The sequence below is a fragment of the Enhydra lutris genome, unplaced genomic scaffold, assembly GCF_002288905.1.
Source record: "Enhydra lutris kenyoni isolate GAN:26980312 unplaced genomic scaffold, ASM228890v2 scaffoldscaffold381, whole genome shotgun sequence".
Taxonomy (NCBI): Eukaryota; Metazoa; Chordata; class Mammalia; order Carnivora; family Mustelidae; genus Enhydra; species Enhydra lutris.
This window is the reverse complement of record NW_019154465.1, coordinates 1-23806: the sequence shown is the minus strand read 5'-3', so window position 1 is coordinate 23806 and position 23806 is coordinate 1. Positions and strand designations below refer to the sequence as shown.

Here is a 23806-nt window from a genome sequence, read left to right as displayed (position 1 = left end):
ATCCTGCCCAAGATGCTTATCAACCTGCTCTCTGTCCTCAGGACACTCTCCTTCATGGGCTGTGCCACACAGATGTTCTTTTTCCTCGGCTTTGCTGTCACCAATTGCCTGCTTCTGGGAGTTATGGGTTATGACCGCTACACTGCCATCTGCCAGCCTTTGCGCTACCCCGTTCTCATGAACTGGAGGGTGTGTGGACAGCTGGCAGCAAGCTGTATTGTTAGTGGCTTCCTAATATCTCTGGTGGGAACAACTTTGGTCTTCAGCCTCCCTTTCTGTGGCTCCAACAAAGTCAACCACTACTTTTGTGACATCTCACCAGTTATCCGTCTTGCCTGTGCTGAAACCTACATCAATGAGCTGGTCATCTTCATCTGCGGAGTCTTGGTGCTTCTTGTACCCTTGATCTTCATCTGTATTTCTTATGGCTTCATTGTCCATACCATCCTGAAGATCCCATCTGCTGAGGGCAAACGGAAAGCCTTCTCCACTTGTGCCTCCCATCTTATTGTGGTCATTGTCCACTACGGATGTGCTTCCTCGGTCTATCTTCGGCCCTCAGCCAAATATTCATCAGGCAAAGACAAGCTGGTGACAGTGACCTATACTATCATTACCCCACTGTTGAACCCTATGGTATACAGCCTTAGGAACAAAGATGTACAGCTGGCTATTCAGAAAATGATTGGGAAGACTGGGGTTACTCTTAAGACTTGATAGAACGTTTTCACACACATTAGGGCCAAGTGTGTCACTACATGTTTAGTCCATGACAGTTTCTGGTAATATCTGTCCATATAAGTGTGTGGCCTTAGACAACTTGTTTGATGTTTCAGGGTCTAAATGTTCTCTTCTTAAAGCAGGCACGGTAATACGTTCCTCTCAAGGCTCTTGTAAAGATTCAAGGAGATAGCACAGTGTCGGTCCCTAGAGGTTAGCTCTCCCCCTCATGACTTATAGTTCTCAAAAGTCTCTAAAAAACCATTATCTCTTGTTCTGTCTTTGGCTTGTTTGTCCCGAAGCTCTGATGGTTCTCTTCATTTAAAGTTATGTCCAGCTTAAAAGGAGGTGCTCATGTCTGAAGTTGACTTAGACGCGGGGGCATCACCTGATAGGGAAATCATTTACTGCACTAAGAATTAGAAGGTTTCAGCCCAACACTGGTTAAGCCATGGCGTTAAGAAAGTCACAATTGTTCTCTGAATCTGAATTTCAAAATATGGAGAATAAAGATAGTATAATTTTCCTTTTCTACTTCCCAGGGATTTTGTTTATATCTAACGGATAAGATGAAAGAAAGCACGTGTAAAATGTACAGTGGCAGAGAGCGGAAGCTCATATTAACAAAGGCTTGGGGCACCTTGGCAAGGACCTTTTCTTCTTCCAGTTCTCTGAAGATTGTATTTCTAGGTGCTTTTTCTGACTACCCCTCTGAACCACTTGTTATGTAACATAGAAGATACGCTACATAAATGAGTGGAAAAAATAATCCACCATCCAGTCCCCATAAGCAAGCTGGAGGAGAAGTCTCCATGACATTCCACATTAAATTCGTTAAGGAGGGGGAGGTACCCAATGACTCTGATGGCCATCTTGTCCCACATGTCCCCTGTACAGAAGGTTGTTCCACAGTACCTCCCAGGGAACCCATCCTGTGCTGACCCGGTACTTGTTGCTTTCCCCTTGTTGCAGTAGACACTTGCCTTTCTACAGTTTTCATGTTTTCAGTCTCTCATGTCATACACTGACTCCAACCTTGAGTCACAGATGTTTGAGGTGATTATGACAATTAGGACTTTACCCATTACCTACATAACCTGAATTTCAGACACTCTGTCTTCTTGTATACGGTCGTCTGGACACACCACAGCATATCGATATTCTCTTAGAAGCCTCATGACTGAAACCGAAGTTCATGTTTCACATGTGACTCCATTTCCCAGTAAAATGTAACTGCACTCTCTTGTTAAATTTATTTAGATTTTCAAATTCAAGTGTATAATCGTCAATAATGCTCTCATATTTTAAAATTATTACCTCTCTTTCTATTTTTATCTCCCATTTCTCAGGTTTTGGATTAAGGCTTTTTATATTATTTTCACTCTTGGTCATTAAATAATTAAGGCAATTAAAGCACTATATATCTTTGTAAGCATGGCGTGGGCCATTTCCTTTAGTTCATTCTGTCCTTTTTTAAATTTCCTTGCTAATATGTTTGCAATTGTCATTTATTGCTCAAATATTTTTTTAGGAACAGGTATTTATTTATGATAGATATTTTCTTGCTAATATTTAAGTAACTTCTGTTATTTATTTATTGTGTGTGTGTGTATTAGTGACAGAATGTGACTGGTACAAGTTGTATTTTTAGAATTCATGCATTTTAATTTTTTCCCAAAATTTTCCCTATGAAATATTTTTATTTAGATTAAGATACTATCTTATTGTAGATATCGTCTGGATTTTGTAATTAAGCCATCTTACTATGCAAGATCATGATTTGTTTTGTGTGTACATGTCATTGTTTCATTGTGCTATTTCAAGAACTTCACAATTATATTTCTGGCAATACTGACTTATAAATTTTGTTATGAAATCTATCTTTTAAAGTTAAGTAAACTTTTTGGGATTCCACAGATGCATTTTATTCTGAAACCCACTAACATAGTAAACACAAAGGCTCTCATCAAGAAGCAAATAGGAGGGGATAATATACAGGAAGGATAGAAAAAATTATAAAGGGAAAAGAAAAATGATTCTAAGCAGAAGGGACAACGCTGAAAGGAGGGAAACCTGCACAAGGTGGGAAACCCACCGAAAACAAAGCGGGTCCCAGCACAGAACTGCGTCTGGACATCCTCCTCACACTCAAGTTACCCAGTGTGGTGGTTATGAGCAAGATTGGTTAGTGTCTCAGGGAGGAGCCCAGCTTCTCAATCGGTACTGCTCAGATCACCTGCAGAAAGGACCGATTTCTTTTCTTTGCCCATTTCCCCACAAGCCAATACTTCGGTAAAACACAATAAAAATGCTAAGTGAAATAAGTCAGTCAGAGAAAGTCAAATACCATATGATCTCACTCATATGTGGAATTTAAGAAAGAAAACAGACGAACATTGAGAAGGGGGAAAAGAGAAAGAAGAGAGAGGGAAACAAGCCATCAGAGACTGCCAAGGACCCAGAACAACCTGAGGGTTGAAAGAGGGGAGGGGACTGGGGGTGGGCTAGATGGGGGAGAGGCATTAAGGACGGCACCTGTTGTGATGAGCACTAGGGTTTGTGCCCAAATGATGAATCTCTGGGTTCTACTTCAGAAACCAATATTGCACTGTATGTCCACTGCCTAAAATTTAAATTAAAATATAAATAAAGAAAGTATTAGAGAAACGGAAGGAAGAAACATCTGACATCCTATTCTCTGTGCAAAAGGTGTGTGTGCGCTGACGGGATGTCTCAGTAATGTTACGTTCTATAACATTCCCTCACTGCTTTGCATCTCATCACAAGCTGATAAGAAAGACGTCAGAGACCAGCCCGCAGATTGTTGTCTGATAGGGTTGTTTTTCATTTCTTCCATGTGGGGTGAGCCTGGGGGTTTCCTTTCTGGAGAGGTGGGTCAGCAGGAGCTGTACTTGAAGCAGGGGTGAGTGTGTGTGCCCACAGCATGGATGATTCACTGGCCTCTCCCCATTTTGGGCTCCAGAAGGGAAATAGGACCGTCTCTTTCTGCCAGAGGTGACTGGAAGTCAGGAGTCACCTCAACAAAATGAACAACTTTGCTCTGCCTGACTCTCCTCCTACAGAGAGCCCACCAGTCTTAGGAACATCCATGGAGAGAGCTTCTAGCAAGCTTTTCAGTCCTAGAGTCCAGAATATATGTGAACATCCAAGGCTTGCCAGACATTTAAAGAAGGCTTGAATGTGAAACATGGAGGTCAAGATGTAAGAACAAAATATTTTCAGAGGAAGTATAAAAATGGAGAGAACAGAAAATATTGCTAATACCTCCATATAAAACATATTTCATTCATGAAAAAACAGTGTATCATGTTCACTTTTTATGAAAGCAAAACTCACTGATAGAAAAGTGTACAAATCATGTTCGGCACAGCAACGAAATTTGACAGAGTCAACCTAAATAGTTCACACCTGGAATATCACTAACATCTCATCACTCTCTCTTCTTTCTCCAACAGAAACAACCCTTGTGTCTTCTCATGGCATGCCTTGCTGCTTCGCTCACTTCAGGTTTATAAGGACAGAAATCTAGAGGATGCATTCTCCAGAATCATCTTCATCCTTTCTCTAGTTCTTCCTCTTTCATATCTGCTTTTCCCATTGATGGCCTTATCCACCATGTTTATTTAGGCATATGCTCTCCCAAGTTTAGACTTCATTTACAAAGTGGTGTTTGGTTCATTTCTAGCTGCTTCCTGATCTATCCTTTTGCTTTCCAAGACATCCCTTCCTCTAATCACTCACAACTGAATTCTTTTAAATTCTGATCTTTGCTAGTGTTTTGCACATTCTATGACTTTTTTTTAACACTTTTCAGCTTATTCTGAAATATTGGGTAGGAGTTTCCATCTGTTTCACGGGTGAATCTTCCAGGGTCTTTCCAGGTGAACTCTCCAGGAAGCCCACTCTGAGAGGGCGTGGCATGTAGGATGTTTATTAGTAAATGCATGGGATTCACAGTTGCCCTGGGCAGAGAAGATGGTCATGCTGAAGGGACTCCCAGGGGCAACGTCAGCTGCCCTGGGGGTGAGCTCCATAGTACAATGACCATTCAGAGGGGCTCTGCTTTGGGCCAAGATGGCCAGAACTTTATGAACTTACATCAGTCAATGTTTGGGTGTGGGTAGCTGTGGGAAAGAGGATACTTATGGCAAGGTGTTCATGTAGGCATGGAGCCTCCCCACCCATAGCGCAGCCCCCATGGGGCATTAAGCCTTTATGTGGAGGAACACCTGCGTATCACTGTCACTACACAGGCACACCATTAATTCCAATAGGGGTGTTGTTCTTCTGGGTTTTCCCTTGTCATAACTTTGTGGGTGATCTGAGTGTGATCATTGTCTGAGTTCATCTGACTCAGTCTCTGGTGAGACTGGTTTACCTGCATGCCCAGAGGGGAGGCTGGGTCACATCACAACACCGCTATCCTTGTAGTTGGAGCTCCTCTTGAGTGGTCACCAGAAATTATCCAGCCGTTCCCAGAGACCATAAGCTTCCTAGTTTTGGACAATGTTCTCAGGTCGGGGAATAGGTTTTTAGGTTCTTACCACTGAGAGTTATTTTTTCTTCTTGTTCTCATGTCTTTTCTACTGTGTTCTCCTTCTCAGTTTTTAATACCGTATTTTGAGTTTCTTGAGTATATTTTGTTGATTCAATTCTTAAAAATGTGGTCATGGAGATTTTAACTTCCCTTTTGCATTCACTTTTTCCCTTAACTTATTTTTAAATTGAGAAATAATTTGCATAAATAAAAGTCAAGTATTTTAAGTGTAAGTTATTAGTGAGTTTTTGCAAATACATTTGCCTACTTACCCATCACAGCAATCAAAAAATAAAACAGTTCTATCACCCTAAATCTTACTCTATGCCATTTCCCAGCTGCTTCCTGCCTTGAGACAACACAGTATTGATTTCCTTTTTCTGGATTTATTGAAATATAATGGCCTATAGCATTGTGTGAGATAACAGTGTGTGATGTAACAATGATACACACGTGTATATTGTGAAGTGATCATCACAGTCAGATCAGCTAACAACTCCAACTCCTCACAAATTACCTTTTGTGTGTATGTGGTGAGAACATTTAAGATCTACTCTCTTGGCCACTTTCAAGTATATAACCCAACAGTGTTGTTAACTAAGGTCGTCATGCTGTACCTTAGANATAACCCAACAGTGTTGTTAACTAAGGTCGTCATGCTGTACCTTAGACCCCAGAACTTACTCATCTTACAACTACAACTATGTGAACTTTGACCAACATCTCCCATCCTTTCTGCCCTCCCCCCTGGCAACCACCATTCTACTCTCGGTGGCTGAGTTCAGCTCTCTGAGATTCCACATATAAGTGAAGTCATACATATCTATCTTTCTCTGTCTGACTTGTTTTGTTGAGCATAATGACCTCAAGTTCCACCTATGTTGCTGAAAATCACAGGATTTCCTTCTTTTTTATTGTTGAAAAAAAAATCATGGCATTCTATTCTTTCATTGCTGCATAGTCTTCTCTTGTATGAATATGTAAAAATATACTTACCCATTTATCTGTTGAGAGACATTTGGGTTGTTGACTCCAATGGGCTATTATGAATAAACCTGCCATGATCATATTTTGTAAAGGTCTTTTGCGGACAATTGCTGTTATACCTCTCTCTTATGTCTGGGTAAATATATATATATATATTTAATTCTATAAGATGCTGCCCAGTGTTTTTCAAAGCAGTTGTGCCACATGATACTCCCACCGGTTGCCTCATATTCTTTCCAACTTTCGGTACTGCCAGGTGTTTTGTTCTGCTTTTGTTTTCATTTTTGTTTCCTAAATATATTAATCATTCCAGTGGGGGGTAAGTAGCATCTCATTTAGTTTTACTTTGTATTACCCTGATATCCAATTGTGTTGAATGCTTTTTTCATTTTCTTATTGGTCATTCATATGTCTTTTTAGAAAATTGTTCTAGTCTTTTGCCTATTTTAATAAGACTGCTTTTTCATTGTTGAATTCTAGGACGTATTTATAAATACTGGATTAAAGTTGTTTGTAAGATACGTGTATTGTGGATATTCCCTCCAAGTCTGTAGCTTGCATTTCTGTTTTCTCAATGGTGTTTTTAATGAGAGTGAGCTTTTCAATTTTGGTTAAGTCTACTTATAAATGCATGGTTTTATGTTTAGTCCTTCTCGGGTCTTGTGTAAGAAACGTTTTCCTAAGCCAAGGTGAAAGAAACCTCACACATTTGTTTCTAGCTGCTTTCCAGCTTTAGCTTTAATACACAGTGTCGGGTTCGTTTAAGTTTCATCCCTGAACCAAAGATATCAAGACATAATTTATATATAATAGTAGACACCCACTTTAAGTGTGTGATCCACTGTGTTTTGACAAATATGTGTATCCATGTACTTACCACAATGATATAAGACATTTCCATCACAGTGAAATTGTTCCACACGCCCCCCCTCCCAATCACTCCCCTAGACCACCACTGCATTCGACAATACTCGAATTTCATATGAATAGAATCACATAGTATGTACTTTTTGCTTTTTGGCCTCTTCCATTAAGCATATTTTTGAAATTTATCCACGATGTGTGTGACTTTGGAGTTCATTCTTTTTGTTGCATTGTGTAAATACACTGCAGTGAGTCTAGGCAGGCACCCACTGATGGGCGTGTAGCTCTTTCTCAGTTTTCAGCTCTTAGGTAGAGAGCTGCACAAACACTTGTGAGCGCACATTTCCATAATGCATGGAGTTTTATCATTCTGTTAAGCAAATATCTAGGTGTGTAATTGTGGAGTCATGTAGTAAATATACGTTAACTTTCTAAGAGATTGTCCAAATGTATTAAAAGCAGGTGAGAGGCAGATCCTCAGACATTGGTGCTATTGCTTATGGAATATATGTATCAGCAATACCGATAAAACTATGACCATGGAAAATCATAATTAACATAATGTTTCTTTTGAATCTTAGATTACTTAAGAATTAAGTGGCGAGAACATAAGTCTGCAAGAGTTGGGGGGGATGGAAGGATAGGTTTTATGTCAGCATGCCTTTGTGAGAACACTAATCCCAGACTCACTGATAAAATCATTGGCAGAGAAGTAGCACCATGGGTACCTATTGGGATAATTTTTGGTTAATTTATAATCCTTTTCTTCCCTTTCCTTCCCTTTGTTTCTCATTCACATCAGACTGGTGCTGGCTACATTATGAAGGGTAAGTCTCTCTGATTCCTCCATCCCAGAGGTCTCTGGACCTGGCGATCATACTGACTTTATTCCATGACTTTTGCTCTCCATGGTCACTTCTTCCCAGGTCTCCAAGTTCCTGTTACTGGGTTTCTCCAGCTTCAGTGAATTGCAGCCTGTTCTCTTTGTGCTCTTTCTCTGCCTCTATTTGATCATCCTGTGTTCGAACCTCACCATCTTCTCCATCATTTGCCAGCCTTTGCACTACCTCATTCTCATGACCTGGAGGGTATGTGGACAGCTGGCATCAACTTGTATTGTTAGTGGCTTCCTAATATCTCTGGTGGGAACAATTTTGGTCTTCAGCCTCCATTTCTATGGCTCCAACAAGGTCAAACACTACTTTTGTGATATTTCACTGGTTATCCAATTTGCCTGTGCTGAAACCAATGTCAATGAGCTGGTCATCTTCATCTGTGGCATCTTGGTACTTGTTGTTCCCTTGATCTTCACCTGCATGTCTTATGGCTTCATTGTCCATACCATCCTGAAGATCCCAACTAATGAAGGCAAGTGGAAAGCCTTCTCCACTTGTGCCTCCCATCTTATTGTGGTCATTGTCCACTATGGCTGTGCCTCCTCTGTCTACGTGCAGTTCTCAGCCAAATATTCATCAAGCAAAGACAGGCTGTGACAGTGATCTATATCACCTCTACTGCACTTTGAACCCAATGGTATACAGCCTTAGGAACAAAGATCTACAGCTGGCCATTCAGAAAGGAAAGACTTGGTTTTCTCTTATGAGTTTATATTAGAACATCTTCAAATGTACACACACATTTAGGCCAAATGTGTCACTACGTGTTTAAGTCATAATATTTTCTGCTAATGTTATCTGTGTGGTCTTCAATGAGTTGTTTGATATCGCAGGGCCTAAATATTCTCTTACACAAAGCAGGCATGATAATATATTCCTCTCAATGCTGTTGAAGGATTAAAGGAGATATATCGCACAGTGTCTGTCACTAAAAGTTAGCTTTCCTCCTCTTCTTGTTCTAAAAAGGCTTAGGAGGAGGAGCTAAGATGGCTGTGGAGTAGGAGGACCTTGGGCTTGCCTTATCCCTTGAACACACTTAGCTAACTGCCAAATTGTTCTGAATACCCAAGAAATTGACCTAAGGACTGGCAAAGAAGTTGCACAAATAGAGGGAGTGAAGAGGCTACCTGGAGGAAGGTAGGAAGTATGGAGATGTGGTATGGGGGAGGAAAGGATTGTGGATGCTGAAGTGAAGAGGGAGACTTGTTTGTATACAAGGGTGAGAGACAGCAGAGCACATAGGGATATACACAAAGAGAACACTTCTCCAAAGCCATGAAGAAATGAGAGGGGCTGAATTGATGAGTTTTGCAACCAGTGGGACTCAAAGCCTGGAGTTTTAGATTCATTTACATGGTTGGGATAGAATCCCAAGGGTTTTACCCTCCTCCTGGAAGGAAGGCAGCCAGGGGGCAGATGGTATGATCTGAGGACCACCTAAGGTGCATGGGGAGAAATGGTTCACTCCTCTTGGAGTGCATCTGTGAAAAGTGGAATTTGTGAGGTTCCCTCTCCAGGTACAAAGGAGCTCACAGGCACCATTTCCTTCCCCCACCATTCAGCATAGGCACAGAAATACCGGCTGAGGGTGGCTGACCTAGACACTGGTTATTTGGCTTGCATTGCTTCTTACTTTATACTCTTGCACTCTGGAATAATTGCCCTTCTTGGTCACACTTGGATCAGAACCAGCATGGCAAGACCCTCCCCCAAAAGACCAGTGCAGGTCCATACCAATCAGGCCTCTTAACTCTAAAACTCAGCAGGCTTGGATAGAGCCCAGAGTGCACTGTGCCTCCCCAAGCACCAAGCAACTCAGACTAAATCAGTATTCTGTCACTCTCCTTCCATATGAAAGGACTTAAAGACTTAAAGACAGGATTTCTGTAACACTTTTGCTGTGGACTCAAGTCCTGACCCCACGATGTATTGGCTCTGGGACTCTGATGTGTCTAAATCAGTTTTCTCCTCTTTATAATGGAGTTCAATCTGATAATCAGCTAACCTAACTTTCAAGCTTTCTCCAAAATAAGTGAGAAAATGCTACTGCAATGGTTAAGCGTCATGCAAATATTAGTTCTGTCATTATCATTTTAGAATCAAAATCGGGCAGATGCTTTTCAATATGACTTTCATACTGCTGAGTGCACTCCACCGGTTTCAGAAGGGGCTTGATAGGATAGTTTCCTTGACCAGGACAGGGAAATGTACACTGCACCTGTCCCTTATCCAGGAGGATCTCCAAAATATCTGAGTCATAAATGTCATGGTCACAGGAGATCTTAAACCTCTAGCCCAGCTGTCTCATCTGAGAGATGAAGAAATTGAGCTTCAGAGAGTGCTAGGGAGACCCCAAGGCCAGAAACGACCAAGTTGATGTGTCAACAACAGAAGAGAGGTATTTGTCCTTCAGAATGTTATTGCAATTGTGTTATCATTCTTCCTCGAGGTGTTTATTATGGAGATACGAACTCCTCTTTGTGTATCTTTGTGCAGTTTCTCCCATGTCTGTTCCAGAGCCCACCAGGTCTCTATGAGCTTGTGCTAGTGTTTCTGACTGACTCTGATTTTGCATTCCTTTGGACCTCTGTGTCTTCGGGTCTGTCAACTATAATTGTTTGCAGGAAACTCACTGAATACTAGGACCTGTATTAGATACTGTAATCGTCTAGACGCCACACACCACAATCATTTCTGAAAAAGAATATTATTCTGGATTTTGTAGATGTACACACACACACACACAAACACACACATACAACGAGATGTTATTCAGACTTAAAACAAACAAACAAACAAAAAAAGGAAAAGAAATCCTGCTATTTACAAGAACATGGACCTGGAAGAATTATGCTTAGTGAAGCACGCCTGTCACAGAAGGGCAAATTCCACATAGAGGAGAAAACCAAAGAGTCAAACGCACAGACACAGAGCAGAATGGTGATTGTCAGGGTCAGGGCAAGTGCACAGTGGCTGTTCAGTGGGTATGGCTGCCAGCTGTGCAAGATGAACACGTTCTAGAGATCAGCTCTTCATCATTGTGCCCATAGTTAACACTACAGTATTATGTATTTCACATTAATGAAGAGGGTAGATCTCATGGTAACTATCCTTGCTCTGATGAACAAAAAATTTTCTGATTAAAATATTGCTGAGTGCCCTACTGAGTTAAATCAGAACCAAGACAGTGTCGATGTAAATTGAGGAAGCTCACTGAGTCCGTTAATTTAGGATATGTATAAAATTATATGCATAGTTATACTGAAATTCACTTTAAAGCTTAAACCGTCCTGGATAGCATTCTTTGGAGACCACAGCCTTACTCGTGGCCATCTCTGCTTCTCAGTGGCACTGCACCAGCATAGGCCTATCACCCCTCTCTGTCTCTTACCTGAAATGGAAAACCGTAGGTCCCACTGGGAGCTAGATGTTTGCTCTTACCTCCTGTCCATCGTCCACTTTCCCAGTTGGAGAGGGGGTCACTCCCAGACAGAGGTCTGTTATTCAGGGATGGACTCCCATCTGCCCTTTGTTTTCCTGAGAGGAACAGAGGCACAGAGGCTGCTGGAGACAAAAAACCCAAGCTGAAGTGGAGAAAGGGGAAAGGTCAAAATGGGACAGAGGATACTGATCTCTACTCAGGGACAGAGCCATGATGATGATCTGGGGACTTAGACAATGACCAAATGCAACCAGTTTCCTTCTGCCATTTTACGCCAGTTGACGGAAGTCCACAACCCACATCAGACACTGACCACAGAAGAGTCAGCACCTTCGTTGTATTTATTGGTAGCGGGCGGTTCTTTGCTGGGTCTCCTGATGCCAGACCCATCGTCATGGAGATGTTGCTCTGGGTTTAATTAACAGCTGAGTTGATTGTGAAAAATAGAAAGAAATCAACAAATGCCAAATTGCTCAAAATTGGGGCCAGGCAAGAGGGCTCTCAGCAACTCTCAGAGGCAGCATGTAGCAATCTAGAAAATTTCGGTAATTTTAAGTTGATTTCTCAATTTTACACGTTACCAAAGGGACAAAAGGGAAATTTACACAGAGAATGCATGATGATAGGTGCATTATAAAACATGTTGGTTTAGCTTAAAATGGGCTTTTGTTCTTACAATTAGGGAAGTCCTTCCTGTCAGGCTAGAGGGTGGATTCAGCAATGTTGCTTTTTATAGTGAAGGCCCTGGTGGGAGTGAGCTGAAAAGAGACACAGCTCACCACTCAAACTGAGTGCATTTTTCCTACCTCTCTCCTCCATTACCCAGAAACAAATACAGTGTAGTGTTGTGCATAGGGGACATGATATCAGTGTGTGCAGAGAGTTGGGTAGATCAGTGGTCACAGACAGCATTACCTGATGATACAAATGTCCTCTCAGTGTGCACAACAGTACCATCGCTTATTTTCTAATCTCCAAAATTTCTGGTTTCCTCTTGTCTCGTGGCCACATGAGGCATGAATGTGATTCAGCATCACTTTCCAACCATATGTGGATGGATGTTGAAAACCCCTAACAATGACACAGACACAAAGTAGGAACTCATCAAGTATCAGTAGATAAAGAAATAGTGATACAAAATGGAGCAAATGGGAACATAAGAACTCATGCCCATGGATATGTAGGAAATAAGAAGAGTGAATTTAATGGATTGAGTTGGAATGCTGAACTTTGTTCTGTTACTGATGCCCATCGCTCACTTCTACTACTTGATCAAGGTATTATGAGCCTATGAAAAGCTGCGTATATTTAACATAGGCATCTCATGAGCTGGGGATAAGTACACACCCATAAACCATCACCACCACTAAGGCCATAGACTTATGCATCAGCTCCCTAAGTTTCCTCCCATCACTGTTACTGCCATTGTTCTTTTCACCGTTTTGTGTTAAAATGGCAAGTGTACGATCTACCTTCCTAGCCAATTTGAAGTACTCAGTACTGTATTGTTAGCTGTAGTACTGTGTGGTATGGTAGATCTCCAGAACTCATCTTTGAAAACTGAAATTTTGTACTCTTGATCGACATCTCCTCATTTTCCCCTCCCCGTAGCCCATGGCTACCACCATTGATTTTCTATTCTCTTCTATGAGTCTGTGCTATTTTTGATTCCACTTATCAGGACCTTGTGTAGTATCTGTCCTTCTGTGACTGGTTTGTTCCATGTATCATAATGTCCTCCAGGCTCATCTGAGCAGTTGCAAATGACAGGACTTCCTTCCTTTTTTTTTTTTTTTTAAAGATTTTATTTATTTATCAGAGAGAGAGAGAGAGGGAGAGAGAGCGAGCACAAGCAGACAGAATGGCAGGCAGAGGCAGAGGGAGAAGCAGGCTCCCTGCAGAGCAAGGAGCCCGATGCGGGACTCGATCCCAGGATGCTGGGATCATGACCTGAGCTGAAGGCAGCTGCTTAACCAACTGAGCCACCCAGGCATCCCAGGACTTCTTTCCTTTTTAAGGCTGAGTAAGATTCCATTGTATGTATATACCACATTTTCTTTATCTATTCATCCTTCCTTGTGGGCCTTTAGTTTGTTTTCATATCTTTGTGAAGAGTGATGCAATGGACATGGGAGTGTGGATATCTCTTTGATCTCCTGATTCTGATTCCCCTGGATAAATACTCAGAAGTGGGACTGCTGGATCATACCATAGTTCTATTTTTAATTTTTTGAGGAAACTCCATTCTGTTTTTCATAAGGGCTCCACCAAGTGCAATTTCACCAACAGGGTACCTGAGTTCCCTTTTCCCCACTTCCTTGCCAATACTTACCTTTTGTGTCTTTAATAAAATCCGTTCTTCTAAACAATTAGTCTACATGTGAGCTGATATCTCATTGTGTTTTAATTTACATTTCTCTGATGATAAGTGATGTTGAGCAATTTTTCATATGCCTGTTGGCTTTTTGTTTGTCTTCAACCTGGGAAATAGATAGTTTCTTCAATAAAGGTGTTGGAAAAAACCAGATATCTCCATACAAAAGAATGACGTTGGACACATACATTACACTGTACATATCAATCAACACAAAATAGATTCAATACTTAAACATAAGACCTGAAACTATAAACTTCTCAAAGAGAACAGAGGGAATGTTATCTTGACAGTGCTCTTGACAATAATTATTTCGATATGACACCAGAAGCACAAGCAACAAAAGCAAACATCAAGGATATCAAATGAAAAAGTTTCTGAACAGCAAAGAAACAATCCACAAATGAAAAGATAATTTTTAAAGAAGGAAAAAAAAAATTTGCAAAGTATGTGTTTGTTAAGAGGTTAATATCTAAAATACATAAAGAACTCATACATTTCAAAAACAAAACAACAACCATAACAAAGAACCAAAAACCAAATAACTTGATTAAACAAAGGGTAAAGGGCCTGAAGAGACATTTCTCCAAAGAAGATATACAAATGGCCACCCTTACTACCTTCATTTTTTCCCAATTTTGCCCTCAGTCTCATCCAATTGCTTCCCTTTAATGTTTCAGGGGAGAGCAGGTGGCATGTACCATGTCAGCCAGCCAGTGGGTTTCCTCTGCTTGAGGGTTTGGTTCAGGATAGGCATGTGATCCACATCGGACCATCAGAAACAGAAAAATCCAGTGTCTTAACTTCTGTTTTCATATTTGAAGAAGTGGACTTCTCTCTTCCTTTGGACTGCATTGTGTGAGCGGGAGTTGTCAGAGACTGTTGAGTTTAAGCTAAAAATTTAAGCCAAGACTGAAGAAGCAGAGCTTTGAGACACATCTCAAGGACTCTGTGAGGATGACTGTTGGAACTCTACATCAACCTGTGCCCAAAACCATGGCCACAGTGGATTTTTCAGCTTACCTGATCCAATAGGTTTAGTTTCCATTAATACCAGTTTGAGTTGGATTACTTTTAATTTGTAATCAAGGAATCTTAAAATTAAGACCTTGTCACCTTCCGGGATGGATTAGAGATGATTTAAGTATGTGCTGTGCAGGCAAGTGTAAATGCATTAACATATAAGAAATTAGGCTGAAAGTAAAGTAATAATATAGCAAGGTGATTTTGGAAGAGGTCATTAAGGAGTCCTTTGGAAGGAGGATATAGAAATGTATACCCTGCAGCCAAATACATGTATTAAATTCAGTTTCAAAATCCTGCATCAAAGTTTACACTGGGTAATTCAAGAGAAAATGAAAACAGTTAAGAGTCATGTTGTTCACACACCTAATAATGTGGGGATGTGATTTCCAATATAGAAGGACTGCTCATATTAATGAAGCCAAAGATAATTATTGGATATCTAATCAGAAAAGAAGAAGGTCTGTAAAACAATGTGACCATATCCCACCTTAAACCCCAGGCTTACAGCTTAAATGGAAAACACATGTTTATTTACTTGGTCTCAGCCCACCCAGGTCATGAGTCTGGACTAAAACTGTCCAGACCTTCCCCCAGTGCAGTTCCCACTGAAGAGCCTCTTCAAGGCCTTTTGAGTGAGGGATGACAAAAGACAACATCCCTGCCCACTCACTGTCTCTCTTTGTCCTTCCATACAACAGATGCCAGTATGGGCACCTCCCACTCCCCTTCACCCATGTTGCCCATTCCCCACACCTCCCACCCACAAGAGCATACATTTTTCCATATTTTAGAAAACAGATTGCTTGACCTTAAACATTTAGTTCTAATATCCATCTGGAATTGATTACATGTGTGATATGAGATAAAGGTGCATTCTCTGTTTTCTCCTGTGGATATCCATTGATGCTGCACTATTTTTGTAAAGATTTTCTTTCATTTCAAATATGAGAGACGCACTTGAACCCGGTGTCACCTTTGCCATAACCAGATGAATATACGTATATTGGATTATTTCTGAGTGATCTTTTCTCTTCCATTGTTCAAGGTTTCTATTTTTGCACCAGCATTGTTTTATCTTTTTTTATATTGGAAATGTAAGTACTCTACACTAGTGCTTTTCATTTTTAAAAAATTTTTATTGTGTTATGTTAGTCACCATAAAATACATCATTAGTTTTTGATGTGGTGTTCCAAGATTATTGTTTATGTACAACACCCAGTGCTCCATGCAATACGACTAGTGCTTTTCACAGATTATTTTGACTTTTCTTGTTCTTTTGTTTTTCTGTATTCCATATTCCTAGACTTGGGAATTTTATTTTCTGCTAATCCAGAGAAATATATATTTTTTATTGTTGACTTTATATCAGATAACCTTGTAAATATGTTAATTTATTAATTTTCATCTTTATCTGTATATTTCTATGTAATTTCTGTGTTCCTAAGAATATTTTCAATGACCACAGTTTAATTTCTTCCTTTCAAACTACCATATTTTTGTTTACCTTATAATAGAAAAGACCTCTAGCACAGTACTGAATAGAGTGTGGGCATCATTGTTTTATTCCTGGTATCAAAGGGACAGTCCCCTTAATTTATCATTAAGCATGATATTTGCTGCCAATTTTTATTTTTTTAATTTTATTATTTTTTTGTGGTTAATTTTTAAAGATAGGCTCTCAGATTAGGAAAGTCTACTATTTTTAGCTCTATATGTTTTTATTTATAATTGATGTTAAATGTTTTTTTCTGCACCTATCAGAACAATCATATTTTAAAGTTTTAAAGTAAGTTATATGTATAATTGTTTTAATAAATGTGTACATTTACACATATATGTAATTTACATCCTGTATCTACTCCCATCTGTTCTAGCTACTGATCTAATTTAATCAATAAATCTGTCACTTCAGCTATCCTTTTTTGCCATACATGTAGTAATTTTGAACTATGTTAAGTCACCAAGCCACCCTCGGTAAGCCCCACTTGTTAATACAGTTGAGTTCAATGTGGCTGTCTTAATCTAAGGCAGAAAGTTCTTCCTAAGGGAATTCCATTTCTGCCTTGTATTATCACTGCTGTCTGTCACCCAGGATTTCTACTTTCAGAAACATGGAGCACATAAATATACTCATCTAAGCTATGCAATCCTTCTCTGAGTTGGTGCACCTGCCCAAAACACTTCACCACTCTCTATTTCCTCTGTTTTTACTTATTTTTCAGATCTCGATTTCAATATTACTTACTCCAGAAAGTCTTTTTTGAGTTCTCTAAGATTGAGGTAGATCCTCACACATATACAGCCATTGTATCCCAAGTAATTACTTATCACACTGTGTAATAATTCTCTGTTTTTACATTGCAGTGTTTCTCACCCCCCTGTCTTAGTTAGCCTCACTGTGCCTAGTGAGTGACAGATACTAAATAATTATTTGTTAGATTAAAAATAACAGTAGAAAACATATTCTGAGTTGATCATATAAAATAAATCTTTATTCAACATCTTATTAAGTCAATACTAAAGTTACCACTGAAAGATTCTTGGGTGGCTAAGTTGGTTAAGCATCCAACTCTTGATTTTGGTTCAGGTCATGATCTCAGGGTCATGAAATTAAGCCCCCCTGTGGACTCAGCACTTAGCGTGGAGCCTCCTTAAGATTTTCACTCTTATAATCCCTCTGGCCCTCCCACTCCACACAGACATTCTATCTCTACCCCCCCCAAAAAAAGCACTGAAAATTTAGAAAAAAAAATCCATTTAGTTTCATGATAATTTATATTTACAGGTAAATTAGAAGATTTCAATGAACTACACTTTATCATCATTTATTAACTGAACAAAATTTTTTTGAAATCCTAGTATGTGCTCAGGTGAAAGGTTGAGAAATGAATATTTATGAAATCATTACATAAATTATTATTGAAACACAACTTTAACAAAACCCAGAGTACTCAGTGGAATATGCATGAGATACTGAAAGAGCTAATTGAAATTTGGTCACTTCTTATAATGGTCATGAAAGAAAGAGCGGTGGGTGAACATCACTCTTCACATACAACACTATTTACTACTATTTACACAGTACTAGGTGTATCAACAAAATTCATGTAGTCAACTTACTTTGCCACTATATCTGACATTTGGTACAATCCTAGTTTATAGAAGATAGAAGGAAGATGGAGGTGATATGAAAGGGAACAATATTTCGCAATCCTTAAGCCTTTTATCAGGCAAGCATGGGATTACTTTGCATCTACTAATTTACTGAGTTCTTAAAATGCGCCACTGAAGAGGTATTGGCAGTCTCATGTTATGCATAACTGACCACAAGAGAGGTTGACCCTGGCTTATGGAATTTAGCTGGATTCAAACCCAAGGTTGCTGTGAATCCAATGGTCTGTATGTCTTCTCTACCATCAGTCTTTTAGATCTTGAATTATCTCCTCCTTTATCCATAAGTGAATTCATTCTTCTAACCTATAGTCCATTTATTATAAGTATTTCTTTGTAAACCTCACAATATATAGAAAAGCATTCTGGAACTTTAAATTCCTTCTTCACGGTGTCCTTCATTGTGAGAAGAATGTCGATGGGATAGGCATTCTCAGAAGGATAACGTGTCATTTGTAGTGTCAGCTGAGAAAACCTACATGCTGTGAAAATAGCATGACTTGAGTGCTTGAGAGTTCCCATATTCACATACCTTTCCGGGGACCAATGGGTATAACGTCCACTGCTGATACGGGCTAACCACAAAGAAACACTTCCCAGTTAAATGAATCAAGGTAACCTGAAGTCCTCATTTCCTTCATGAACATAACTCTCCAGATTTACCAAGTCACTCATACAGTTTTGGCGGATGAATACCTGCTGAGAACCTTACTCAGGGCGGTCTTCACTTCTTTATTTCTCAGTGTGTAGACAAGGGGGTTGAGCAGTGGGGTGATCACAGTGTAGGTCACTGCCACAAGGCGGTCCTTATTTGAGCAGTAGAGGGATGTGGGCCTCAAGTAGATGAAGGACGCACAGCCATAGTGGACGATGACCACCGTGAGGTGGGAGGCACAGGTGGCAAAGGCCTTCCGCTGTCCCTCTGCTGATGCGATCTTGAGGATGGTGGAGACAATGAAGACATAGGAGATGAAGATCAGCACAAAGGGGACCAGCAAGACCAGAATGCTGAGGAAAAAGATGGCCATCTCCTTCAGGTTGGTGTCAGTGCAGCCTAGTTTTATGACTGGGGAAATATCACAGAAAAAGTGGTTGATCTGATTGGAGGCACAGAAGGGCACAGTAAACACCAAGACATTGACAACCACAGAGATCAGGAAGCCACAGCAGCTGGAGGCTAGCACTAGCTGCACACAGGTGGCTCGGCTGACAGCAAGTGTATAGTTGAGAGGGTTGCAGATGGCGACATAGCGATCATAGCCCATTACAGCAATCAGAAAACAGTTGGTACAAGCCAAGCCCACAAAGAAGTAGAGCTGAGTGGCACACCCAGAGAAGGAAATAGTCTGGCTGGTGGAAAGCAGGTTGGTCAGCATTTTGGGGACAATGACCAAGGTGTAGCAGGTTTCAGAGCAGGAGAGGACAAAGAGAAAGAAGTACATCGGGGTGTGTAAGGTCCTGTCCAGACGAATGACAGTCATGATGGTGGCATTGGCCATCAGAGTGGTCAGGTAAACCAGGAGGAAGATGAAGAAGAGAAGGACCTGCAGGTCCCCCAGGTTTGAGAAGCCTAGAAGGACGAATTCAGTGATCATGCTCTGGTTGTGCCTCGTCATTGGTCAGTACGAACCAGATCCAGACTTCCTGAAATTGCGAACAGAGAGAACTGGACAAAAGGAAAATGCCCTGAGGAGGCCATATTTGTGCTTCTGCACAAAGCTGAAATACTGGTTTGAGGAAACGAGTAGCAAACCCTTAAGCACAGTGACCATAGGATGGAGGAGAGCAGGAGGCAGGAGGACAAGTGACCTAAGATATGTCCTAATGCAAGGACACCTGAAGTTCCATGCACAGTCTGCCAAACCAAGAAGTGATTTAGAGCTCACCTCACCTAATCCTGGCATTTTATAGAAAAGAAATGCAGGCACCAAACGATGAGGCCATTTACTTAACCCATGTGAGAGCAACAGCCCTCAGAAATCACTCACCTGAAAAGCATTTTTATGACTGTTTCAGAAAAAAACAAAAACCAGAGAAGTGTTTCTCCAGCCTTTTCTATGTTTGTCTGAAGTAGTGTTTGCTTAGGTCCAATGAAGTAATTTTTATTACTATTATTTAAAGTGTGGAGAGTTATTTCTGGTAGTCAGTTGGGAAGCCTTTGGGATGGGCATAGAATGATCCCATATATTGGCATTTTCCTTGACATGATTGCATGGGAATTTGGGATTAAATGGCTAAGTAGGGCTCCAACTCAATGCAGAGGGTGATGAGGTCCCGACACCTCTGGAATGTTCTAAGAACAACTCTTCCCATTAACTGTGGGAAGATCTGTCATTTGATCTGAGAGCACATAGCACTGCAACCTTCTGACCGGGCTGAGACCACCAGACAATCCTCATATTAGAAGCAGCTCAAGAATCTCCTACCTCAATTTGCACCCAATTCTGTGAACTTTCTATATAGACCTGGGATATATGTCTAGTCCCCATAGTCAAGATCCAGTTGGAAGAAACCCTCAGACACAACAGAGGCCAGTTTCTTGCTTGGTGTCTTGAGTGTGGAGAACCTTCCTAGTCAGAGATGAACCTGATATGCCTCGACTCACCCAGCCCTGGCTCTGGAAGTGTCCCCTGAAGACACCTGCAAGGGGTTCCTTTCCATTGGTGACAACCCTTTAGTTACCGGAGTAGTGGTCATATCCCCTTAGTGGTGTCATTTTTCTCCTAACACTCTTAGTTCCCTCAATTATTTCTCATGACATTGTTTCTGCAAGTCTCTGTCCTGATCATTGATTCAGGTGTTTTACTTCTTGCCTCCCCTGTAGGGAAGTGTCTTGTCCATGACCATCACACATCATAAATTTCGTCCCTCTGTCTTTACAATTAACATTAATTTCCCTTTCCTACTGTTCTTCATCCCCTACAGTTAACTTTTATCCCTGCCACAAAACCCCAGCCGAACACTGGTCTCCTGAAAGGCTTCTCTGAGTCGTTCTAAGGCTGTGATTACCGTGTCTACTTCTCTGTCACTTTGTTCCAGAGCCATGTGTTGGAACCGAAGCAAAGAAAGGTCGGCATGGACACAATGCTCCACTGTGGGGCTGGGACCGTGGCTCTGACACGGACCAACTTTATGACCCTGTGGAAATCACTTCTTCGAGCCTCAGACTTTCATGTGAAAAGGCAGTAATATGACAGAAACCTCTTCGGGAGCACCGAACACTCACAAGTCCATGCCTGACTCAGAGTGAATTCTCAGGACGGGTCAACTGTAGCTCACCTGCCTGCCTCACATTACAAGTCAGGAAACTGAGGCCCAGAGAGGGAAAGTGTAAAGTTCTGGGCTGTGTATCAGTTTAGAGGCAGAGGTGAGACTGGTTCCCACATACCTGAAACTCTCCCATCCTGGGCTCTGTCTTCCACTGACCGGGTTCTCCTCCTGAGATGTCCTCTGTGCTGTGTGCTTACACACCAGTGCTGGAGGAAGCAGATGGGTCCGCCTTCCCCCCTCGCTTTGCCCACCTTCACTGTGTCACCCAAGGTTTCCTTCTGTCCTGTCCTTTCGGGTGTTTCCTCCTCTTTCCTGGTTCAGGTCTGTGTTAGAGGTAGCTGACTGTTTTCCGCTCTTGACTCTTCTCTCCCTTTGCTCTCTCCACATTTAGATGGCACAACTTGTCCACTGGACCATTGGGTCTCTGCTCCCTGTGCTTTCCCTGGATCCTGACGCTCTGACCCACTTCAGCTGAGCATGGTGTCCACCAGCTGTTCTGCCTCTGAGTCTTTCCTGGGGGCCCAGGACTCTTGTAGACTGCTTGACAGCGGGCACCGCTAAGAGCACAGTCTTGTGTGACAGCCACAACGCAAGGGGAACACTTACATTTAGAGGCAGAGTTCCTGCCCAGTCCCAGGTTTCCTTCTGCGTCCTGTCACAGTAGAAAGGGACAGACAAACAGGCAAACTCTGCAGGAATATCAGACAGTAAGTTCTTTCTAGAATTAACCCTGGGGCATTCAGGAGCTATGAACCTTTAAAGAGGAAAGAAAGCTCAGTTTGCTGGATGGGCCGGAGCAAGTGGACAGCCTGGATCTCACAAGCCCTGTGCTCCTGGAGGCGGACATGCCAGCGACATCCCTTGGTCTTATAGATGTAGGTACTCCTGGGGATTGAGGCCTCAGAGGGAAGTGCTTTTTGGATTCTGGGCATGAAAAACTTGAGATAAAAAGAATCAAATAAATTGTGTACTTTACGTGATCTGTGTAGAGGATGAATAGCTTTGACTCCTGTGATTCCCCTCTCTTCCCCACAGGTCATTCATTTTGGCTCAAGTTTCCACTTGCTGAATGAAGTAAGGAACTGTAACTCCCTTTATCGTTGGCCTTATAGATTCTGCTTATAGATGAACTGTTTTAGGGGATTACATGCACGCCTCCTTTGACAAACATCATGGTTTCCTCCACTTTCAAGTGTGCTAGTTGAAGACAGCAGATCACTTTTTCTGCATCTCTCCTGCTTCATGCATCTCTGCTATGCTTGCCTTCCCAGGAGGCACAAATTCTAAACGTTCCACATTTCTCCGTTAGACTCATCTTTTCAAGGACGTGAATTATCTCAGACATTCGACTGTGCATCCGTCAATTTGTTAGTCATTTAATCATTATGCATTGAGAACCGATGTCATTCCGGGCACTCTGGTGATTGTCTTGCGGGGCGGGCTTCAGAAAGAGGAGGGATGGCATAGCCCATGATGGTGGTGGTTCCTGGGCCACATACACACGAGCCTCCTGCAGTGCATGGGAAGGTGCTATCATTGGATTTCCCCAGGGCCCTCTGGAGGAGAAGTACTTGGGATGGGGTCTGGGAATATTTTGAACTTGGTTCAAGTGATTTCTTCTCCTCTTAGCATGTTTACAAGGACCGCCCTCTGTTTGAAGAGAGTGTGGTATTTAGAAAGGGAGATGGGAAAATAAGGTAAGGAGGGCTAAGACTGAGGCCCACTAAGGATGCTATAGTATTCCCCATGCTCAGGATCCAAACAGTGGTTCTCAAACTCCTCACATTCCCCTGAAACATCTCTCCCTGGTAATAGGATGTCTCCTCCTAAGGGATTCAGGGTTCTTGTGCTATGTAAGGAGGGATGGAATCATAGATTTCTTTCTTGTGTTTTAATTTTTCATTCTGAGAAATATAAGGTCCTCATTGATGGACGTGTGCTTTGGGCTAATAGAAAAAAAGTCTCGTCAGTATTTATCTGATTTCTGAGGAGGAGGACGCAGAAACTTTAAGGACTTGTTTAAACTGAAAGGCCATTTTAGAGAGAGGAGCAAAGGGCTGCACCGTCAAGGCTTCCTTGCTCCGTACTTCCATCCCGTGGCTCTGATATCAAGAGCAGCTTTGTGCGCACCTACTAGGCACCCCCAGTATGCATTCACCAGTGCAAACAGCTTGTGAAAAGCTCGTGGTTCAGACCATGCTGCGTGCGCTTTCAGAAGGAATCCAGGGAGAGCACAGTGGTCCTGCTGGCTGAGGAGTGTAAATCCGCCTGAAGTGAAGAAGCTTGAGGAGGTAAAGCAGCTGTGCTCTGCACGCGGAATCCCAGTAGGCCGGCCAGTTCAGGAGAGTGTAGTCACCCTGTCACCGCACAAGACTGTTACACTGTTACTGACTCGATCCCCTATGCTGTGCTTTTCATCCTCGTGACTTGTTTATTTTATCATGGGACATTTGTGTCTCTTAAATCCCTTCACCGAGATTGCCGACCCCCACCCCCC

The 23806-nt window shown here is 41.6% G+C and overlaps 3 protein-coding genes across 3 annotated transcripts; 2 read left to right on the top strand and 1 right to left on the bottom strand.

Moving 5' to 3' along the window:
* Nucleotides 1–3: 3 nt before the first annotated feature.
* Nucleotides 4–717, top strand: LOC111140275 (olfactory receptor 10R2-like; the record flags this gene model as incomplete). The annotated part of the gene is made up of 1 exon (XM_022492577.1): nt 4–717. A coding segment is annotated over one exon (714 nt), but the record flags the coding sequence as incomplete, so codon positions are not given.
* Nucleotides 718–8037: 7320 nt separating this feature from the next.
* Nucleotides 8038–8622, top strand: LOC111140277 (olfactory receptor 10R2-like). The gene has a single exon (XM_022492578.1). The coding sequence runs from the start codon at nt 8038–8040 to the stop codon at nt 8620–8622; it is 585 nt and encodes a 194-aa protein (XP_022348286.1).
* Nucleotides 8623–18710: 10088 nt separating this feature from the next.
* LOC111140278 (olfactory receptor 10T2-like) lies at nt 18711–19655 on the bottom strand. Its single transcript, XM_022492579.1, has one exon. It carries the CDS (start codon nt 19653–19655, stop codon nt 18711–18713), a length of 945 nt encoding a protein of 314 aa, XP_022348287.1.
* Nucleotides 19656–23806: the final 4151 nt, after the last annotated feature.

Coding starts and splice junctions, on each gene's coding strand:
- LOC111140278 (XM_022492579.1), bottom strand. CDS start 19,655: ATGACGAGGCACAACCAGAGCATGATCACTGAATTCGTCCTTCTAGGC.
- LOC111140277 (XM_022492578.1), top strand. CDS start 8,038: ATGGTCACTTCTTCCCAGGTCTCCAAGTTCCTGTTACTGGGTTTCTCC.